Source organism: Tupaia chinensis, unplaced genomic scaffold (genome assembly GCF_000334495.1).
Source record: "Tupaia chinensis unplaced genomic scaffold, TupChi_1.0 Scaffold000270_1, whole genome shotgun sequence".
Classification (NCBI taxonomy): Eukaryota; Metazoa; Chordata; class Mammalia; order Scandentia; family Tupaiidae; genus Tupaia; species Tupaia belangeri.
In genome coordinates, this window is record NW_006159750.1 from 4,280,097 (window position 1) to 4,288,521 (window position 8,425).

An 8,425-nucleotide genomic window follows, 5' to 3' on the forward strand; every position below is an offset into this window, starting at 1 on the left:
GAGGAATACAAGCAAGCTACTTCAGTAAAATACACTCAGAAAACTATGAATACAAGGAAGCTACTTCAATAAAATACATTTTAAAAATCTACAGTGAACATTATGCACAATGGTGAAAGACTTAACACTTTTCCTTTAAGACTGAAAATAAAACAAAAATGTTCATTTTCATACTTCTCTTTAACATAGTACTGGAAGCTCTAAGTCAGAGCAATTAGTCAAGAAAAACAAAAGGCATTCAAATTGAAAAAATAAGTAAAATTATCTTTTTTCAAATACTATGATATTATATGTAGAAAACTCTAAAGATTTAACAAAAAACAAAATTTTAGAGCTAATAAGTGAATTTGGCAAAGTAGCAAGATGCAAAGTTGGAGCCAGCAGGTGGCGTGGTGGTTAAGGCACTGAACTGACACATGGCTGACTACGGTTCAGGTTCTGGCCCCAGTGGTTTGAAGGACATGCCAGGTGCATGTGCATCCATGCCCAAAATCTTGAGAGAAGAATGAAGAAGAGATTGCAGCATGGCCATCTTCCCAGGATGTAATTTCTCATTTTTCTTCTCTCTAACTTTCTCCAGCAAGCACATGTGCTCTACAGTAAAAATCTAAAAATTAAAAAAAGAAGAAGAAGAAGAAAGGCAATGCCAAGGGAAATCATCACCCTACAATTGGGCCAGTGTGGCAATCATATTGGGTTAAAGTTCTAGAAACTGTGCACTGAGCATGGTATCAGCCCCAAGGGCATCGTGAAGGAGTTCGCCACCGAGGGCACTGACTGCAAGGACGTCTTTTTCTACCAGGCAGATGATGAGCACTACATCCCCCGGGCCGTGCAGCTGGACTTAGAGCCCCAGGTGATCCATTTCATCTTCAACTCCCCCTATACCAAGCTCTACAACCCAGAGAACATCTACCTGTCAGAGCACGGAGAAGGAGCTGGCAACAATTGGGCCAGCAGATTCTCTCAGGGAGAGAAGATCCATGAGGACATTTTTGACATCATAGACTGGGAGGCAGACGGCAGCGACACTCCATCACTAGTGGAACAGGCTCTGGCCTGGGCTCCCACCTCTTAGAATGGCTGAATGACAGGTACCCCAAAAAGCTGGTGCAGACATACTCACTGTTTCCCAACCAGGGCGAGATGAGCGATGTGGTGGTGCAGCCCTACAACTCACTGCTCACTCTCAAGAGGCTGACCCAGAACACAGACTGTGTGGAGGTGCTGGACAACATAGCCCTCAACAGATCGCCACAGACAGCCTGCACATCTAGAACCCACCCTTTTCCCAGATCAACCAGCTGGTGTCCACCATCATGTCAGCCAGCACCACCACCCTGCACTACTCTGGCTACATGAACAATGACCCCATTGGCCTGATCACCTCACTCATCCCCATACCACGGCTCCACTTTCTCCTGACCAGCTACACCCTCCTCACCACGGACCAAACAGTGGCCAATGTGAGGAAGACTACAGTTTTGGATGTCATGAGGTGGCTGCTATAGCTCAAGAACGTGATGGTATCCACAGGCCAGGACAGCCCAACCAACCACTGCTACATTGCCATTCTCAACATCATCCAGTGGGAAGTAGACCCCACCCAGGTCCACAAGAGCCTGCAGTGGATCCGGGAATGGAAGTTGGCCAACTTCATCCCCTGGGGCCCAGCCAGCATCCAGGTGGCCCTGTCAAGGAAGTCTCCCTACCTGCCCTCAGCCCACCATATCAGCAGACTCATAATGGCCAACCACACCAGCATCTCCTCGCTCTTCGAGTGAACCTGTCACCAGTACGACAAGCTGCAGAAGCAGGAGACCTTCCTGGAGCAGTTCTGCAAGGAGGACATGTTCAAGGACAACTTGGATGAGATGGACATATCTAGGGTGATTGTGCAGCAACTCATCAATGAGTACCATGCAGCCACATGGCCAGACTACATCTCCTAGGGCACCCAGGAGCAGTGAGCCCCCCCAGGACAGGAACCCTCATCTGCCTTACTGGTTGGCACAGGCCCTGCCTGACTGACTGTCCCTCGGAAAACAGATCAGAGACCTCACAAGTCTCTTTCTCATACACACACATACACTCTGTTGCCTGGGACACCCTTCTCCTCTTATGAGACTATCTATCTTTAATTAAACACTGAATGTGAATCAAGTCACTGGTCTCCTTGAAGACCTCACGAACTAAGGAAGAGATATCTGTTCTTTCTCTATCTCATTGAATGGGTCCTTCCCCACTTCCACCATCTTCAACTCTGAACAAACAGCCTCTCCTAGCTTTTCTTTCTTCCTGGTTCAGAAGAACATAAGTGGGGTTTAACCCACCTGAAATTCCTTTTCTGGGTTAAGTCCCATGGGTTTCACCTAATTCTCAGTCTGACTCTCTCTGGATCCCAGTTCACTCCTGTTCCCAGCTATATCAGGTAGACATTCCACCAGTTTCAGGTTCCCACATCTGATTGTCCTATTGATCGTCACAGCTACAGGCCTGAGGCCCCCACTCCCACCACTAGACCCTGGGCAAGTAGTGGAGTCAGGCCAGTGTCTTGAGCTTGCAAGAGCCAGTCCAGGAAGGCTGCTGGCTCAGGCAGCTGGAGTCATAAGAACATCAAGAGAGGTGTGGTAGTTAAGGCATTGGACTCCCACATGGCTGACCATTGTTCAAGTCCCAGACCTAGCAGCTTGCTTTGCCATTTTCTGTCTCTCTGGTGAACATGTGTACTGTGGCAAACTGAAAAATAATAATGATAACTAATTCTAAAAAACAAACAAACAAACAAACAAACAAAAACCCAAGAGCCAAATCCAAAGCTCAGGCTGTAAGCAGCACCTGAAGTAGTTCCATAGGTAAGGTATAGTTCTGTTCTCAGGTGGTCTCCAGTTATTCAAAGGCTAGTGCCTTCCACATCTGGTGAAAGATTGCAAGAAAAGCAGTAAATTCAAAGGAGCCTGAATCTTCAGGATTCTGATATGGCAAAATAAACATACTTGAGGCCTAGCTGCAGTGGTGCAGAGCAGTGGCACAGTGTTCCTCAGTACTGGAAGCCATAAGAAGAATGGGGTGCCGTTCCTGGGTTGATCTATACAGTTGGAGTTATCGAGCCTGTGCCCATAATACTAGCTGGATAGGAGTGCTGGGGGAGGATCTAGGCATGAGACCCTAGAGAGGGTGTTTGTCTTTTATCTTTCTCTCTCATGAAAGAAACAAACTGTGTGTGTGTGTGTGTGTGTGTGTGTGTGTGTGTGTGTGTATTTAGCCTTTGTCCCCATTTCTTGGCCCCAAATTCCTAAAATTCTTGACTCCTCAAAGGGAAAAGAGTCTTTCTGTATGCTAATGAGTTGGCTGATGGCTGGCAGCCCCTAGGTAGCTTCAGGAAGTAGATTGATTACTAGAAAGACTAAAACAGGATTAGGGGGCTATAGATTAAATTGATCACCAATTGCCAATGATTTCATCAATTATGCCTATGTAATGAAGCCTTCATAGAAATCAAAAAGGACAGGGTTCAGAAAGCTTCCAGATAGCAGAACACGTGGAAGTTCCTGGAGTGTGGCTGTATGGAAGCTCCACGTCCCTTCTCCCATACCATGCCCTAAGCACCTCATCCTCTGTACCCTTTAAATATTGTTTATAATAAATTGGTAAAATGGCACACAAAAAAAAGATGCAGTCAACACTCAAAAGTTAGTCCCATTTCTATAAATTAACAATGAATGATTTTTTAAAAATTCCATTTAAACCACATTAAAAAGAAGAAAATATGGGAACTGGCAGGTGCTATGGTAGTTAAGGGCTCTGGACTCCCACACAGCCAATCACGGTTCGAGTTCTGAACCTGATGGCTTGCTTTCTCACTTTCCTTCTCTCTCTCTCTCTCTCTCTCACACACACTCTGTCCTTCTCTGGTCAAATTAAAATAAATAAATAAATAAATAAAGTTAAATAAAATAATAGTTTTTTTAAAAAAAAGATGAAAGAACTTAGGAATTAATTTAACTAAGGAGGTGAAAGACTTATACAATGAAAACTATAACAGATTTCTAAAAGATATTTTAAAAGATATAAATAAATGGAAAGAGATGCCATGTTCACGGACTGGAAGACATATAGTGAGTGCTAAGATGTCAGACTACAAGGACCAGCAGATGGCATAATGTTTACATCACTGTACTCCCTTGTAGTCGACAGTGGTTCCAGTCCTGGACCCGGTGCCTTGAAGCCCATACCAGGAGCATGTGCGTGCATTCCCAAAATCCAGAGAGGAGAACAGAGGAGAAGGGATAGCAGCATGGTCACCCCTGGGGTAGTGATTTCTCACTTTCTGTCTCTCTCTGTCTTTTTGGTGAGCACATGTGCCCTATAGATTAATTTTATTTAAAAAGAATATGTCTAACTACCAAAAACAATCTACAAATTCAATACAATTGTCTAAATTCCAATTATGGCTTTTACAAAAATAGAAAATTCCATACTAAGATTTATATAGAATTCTCAAGGGATCCTAAAAAAGAAGAGCAAAACAAAACTGTGAGAGAAGAATGAAGCTGGCAGATTCAAACCTCCTGATTTCAAAACTTACTACAAAACTACTATAATCAAAACAGTGTGATACTATTGGGTAATCAGAAAAGTTATCATGTATTTTTACACAGAAGAACATAAAAAAAATGTGTCATGACTTTTCCAACACCCCAACAGCATAAACAGACATAAAGCCTAATGGGGATAAATGGAGAGCCCCTAAATAAACACTTGACTATATGATCAAAGGGTGACACGTATTTTCTTTTCTTTTAAATAATTCTTTTATTTAACTTTAGTTTTACATTTTTGACCAGAGAAGGACAGAGCAAGAAAGAGAGGGAAAGAAAGTGAGAAAGCATGTCACCAGGTCCGGGACCCAAACCATGGTTGGCCATGTGGGAGTCCAGCGCCCCCAACTACCACACCACCTGCTGGCATGGTGACATATATTTTCAATAAGGTTAACAAGACCATTCAGTTAGGTCAAAAGATCATTCAGTCTTTTCCACAAATGATACTGGAAAAACTCAATTTCTACAGACAAAGAATGAAGTTGGACCTTTACTTAACAATATACTCAAAATAGAACCATGACCTAAATATAAGGCTTAAAACTACAAAACTTGGGGCCAGCAGGTGGCATGGTGATTAAGGCACTGGGTACTCCCACATGGTCAACTACGGTTCAAGTCCTGAACCTGGTGACTTGCGCTCTGTGTGTGTGTGTGTGTGTGTGTGTGTGTGTGTGTGTGTCTGCAAATAAAAATAAATGAAAGAAAATGAATAAATAAAATTTAATAAATAATTATTTGAAAAAAATTAAAACTATAAAACCTAGAAGAAAACACAGAGAAAAAGCTTCCCAGCGACAGATTTGGTAATTACTTTTTCAACATGACACTAAATGTACAAGGAATAACAACAACAACAACACACATACAGAATAAAACTGACAAGTTAGACTTCATGAAAATTACAAACGTGGTGCATGAGAAGTATAAAAGGCCAACTTACAGAATACAATAAAATATTTGCAAACCATGTATCTAATAGATTAATAGTCAGTCTATGGGCCAATAGGTAGTGTAGTGGTTAAGGTGCTGGACTGCCACATGGCTGACCATGGTTGGAGTCCCGGACCTGGCGACTTGCTTTCTCATTTTCCCTTCCTCTTTCTGTCTCTCTCTGGTCAAATTAAAATATAATAATAATAACAAATAAAATAAAACAAATAATTCTTTAAAATAGTCAGTCTAGAAAGAAAAATCCTAACTCAAAAAGGGACCCAGGACTTGAATAGTTATTTCTTCAAAGAAGATATACAACACAGCTAGCAAACATAAAAAGATGCTGCTCAACATCACTCATCATCAGAGAAACATACATCAGAACTTCAATGTAATACCACCTCACACCAATTGGTGTAGCTACTACAAGAAAAAAAGGTACAAAACAAATGTTGGCGGGATGTTGAAAAATTGAAACACTTCTGCACTGCTGGTAGAAATGTAAAACGCTACAGCCACTGTGGAAAACAGTAGGATGGTTCCTCAAAATATTAAACACAGAAATACCATACAATCTAGCAAATCCACTCTGGGTGTATACACAAAAGAATTGATGATAAGGTCTTAAAGAGATAGTTATGTACTCATGTCTACAACAGCAGTATTCACAATAATGAAAACATGGAAGTAACTAACTCACGTGTTAATCACCAAGGGGATGGATAAACAAAATGTGGTATATACATAAATAAAGTAAATGGGAAAAAATTCTATATATACTACAAAATGGATAAATCTTGATAACATTATGCTAAGTGAAATAAGCCAGTTACAAAGACAAATATTCACACACTGTGATTCTATTTATATGAGGTTCTTAGAGTAGTCAAAATCGCAGAGACAGAAAGTAGAATGGTGGTTGCCAGGGACTGAGGGCCAGAGAGAACCAGGAGTTATTGTTTAATGGGTATAAATTCTGCTTTGTAAGATGGAAAGAGTTTGGAACCAGCAGGTGGCATGGTGGTTAAGGGCGCTGGACTTCCACATGGCTGACAGTGGTTCAAGTCCTGAACTTGGTGGCTTGCTTTCTCACTTTCTCTCTCATTCTATCCCTCTCTGATCAAATTTTTAAATATAATAGTTAAATAAAATAATTCTTAAAAAAAAAAAGATGGAAAGAGTCCTGGAAATGGGTAGTGATAATGTAATAGCTGTATTTCATATCACTGATCTATATACCTTAAAAAAGGTCAAGATGGTGTATTTTATATGTATTTTACTACAGAAATAAAATAGTCAGGGGGCCAGCAAGTGGTGTGGTACTTGAGGTGCTGGACTCCCACATGGTTGACCAAGTCTCAGACCTGGTGGCTTGCTTTCTTACTCTCTCTTTATGTCTGTCTATCTCTGGTCAAAATTGAAGAATAAAGATAATAAATATAATTAAAAATAAATAAATCTTTTTTAAAAAAATCAGAAAAAATAGAATTAACACACAACAAACAATTAACAAGCAAACAAGACTCCATATATTTCTTACCAAAAGATAAATACAGAAATAAAAGAAGATGCTTGCTATTTTAAGGTTTCTATTAAGATATAGGGAAGGGGCTTGCCCAGTAGTCTAGTACTTAAGGGAGCCAGGTTACACGTGACTTGAAAAACACACCAGATGCATGCATGTCCCAAATCTGGAAAGAACAGAGAAATGAGAAGTTATTGCAGCTTGACCAAATCTCATGAGGGGTGCTTTGTCCCTCTTCCACTTTTTCTCTATGTCTTTCTCTGGGCAGCACAGAGCTCTCTGGCAATTTTGTTGTTTTTGTTTTGTTTTTCATTTTCTTCAAAGAAATAGGGAAGGACTTGACTGATGAACCTGACTCAAATATGGTGATTGTTTCAGAGGTAAGGCAAATGTTCTGAACTCCTCACCTTTGAAATAAATGTCTGTCTTGCCCTCAAAACCTGGCTTGTAAACTGAAGGCAAATTCCCTTCTTGTCTGGTCCCAAGTCTAAATAACTAGGGTTCCAACTAAACACACACACACACACAAACTCACTGATCAAGAGTTGAAAGCTGAAACATGCAAAAATAATTTCTGAAGATTGTTTAACACTAATGTAGGGGAAGCAAAATACTTTTTTTTTAATATCTTTTAACTTCCATCTAAGTAGTCTTAAAATAATCAAGTCAATACTTGCCTAGAGAAGGAAAAACATCTAATTTAGGCCAGGTATGAAAACTATTAGCTGAAGTGGAAACCCATGGATCAAGGTTTGACTCCCGCTGGAGCTTAGGTGTGGGTATCAGTAAGACTGCAGCTCTGGGCACCCACCTGTGCCCGTCCTTTTCAAGAAGCCCAGCAGCACATTCCCCGAGGCTAAGAACCTCCTGAAGAAAGAGATGGTCCTTCACTTCTGCATCCGCAAAGGCTAACACAGCCTGTGGAAGTTTAATAACTGAACTAGTGGCTATAAACCTACTCAGCATCTCCCCAAACGCCCAGGCTTCTGTCACTGTGGAAAGCGACGATTTAAAGAAGGCTGAGCACATGTTCCGGTTTGGCTGGGTGAAGTTACTCTGCGTGAGGAGGTTCATCCCCGCCCTTACTCCACCCCCCGCTTGAAAGCAGCCCAAGAAAGGGCGACGACTTTGGCATCACCCTGTGCCAAAAATCTCTCCGGAGAGCCGTGCCACATGCTCTTGGTTGCTCACCTCCTCTGAGTTGGGGCCAAACGAGGAGTTCCAGTTGATCAGCCCCTCCTTGAGCTCCAGGATGTCCAGCACGCCGTCCCCATTGCGGTCCAGGTCTTCGAAGAGGATCCGGTAGCGGAAGTAGTCTTCCTCCGTCTGGCAGGCGGCCGCCCGCAGCACGCAGGCCCCG

At 41.9% G+C, this 8,425-nt stretch overlaps 1 protein-coding gene and 1 pseudogene across 1 annotated transcript in view; one reads left to right on the forward strand and one right to left on the reverse strand.

The window, feature by feature from the left end:
- The window catches only part of LOC102488796 (calcium-binding mitochondrial carrier protein SCaMC-1), a 64,591-nt gene that overhangs the window by 54,873 nt on the left and 1,293 nt on the right, over positions 1-8,425 (reverse strand). The window contains exon 2 of the mRNA XM_027772273.1: positions 8,257-8,419. Coding sequence (XP_027628074.1) covers positions 8,257-8,419 — 163 coding nt within the window. The remainder of the gene's footprint in view (positions 1-8,256; positions 8,420-8,425) is intronic.
- Positions 644-1,970, forward strand: LOC102496092 (tubulin gamma-1 chain pseudogene; annotated as a pseudogene).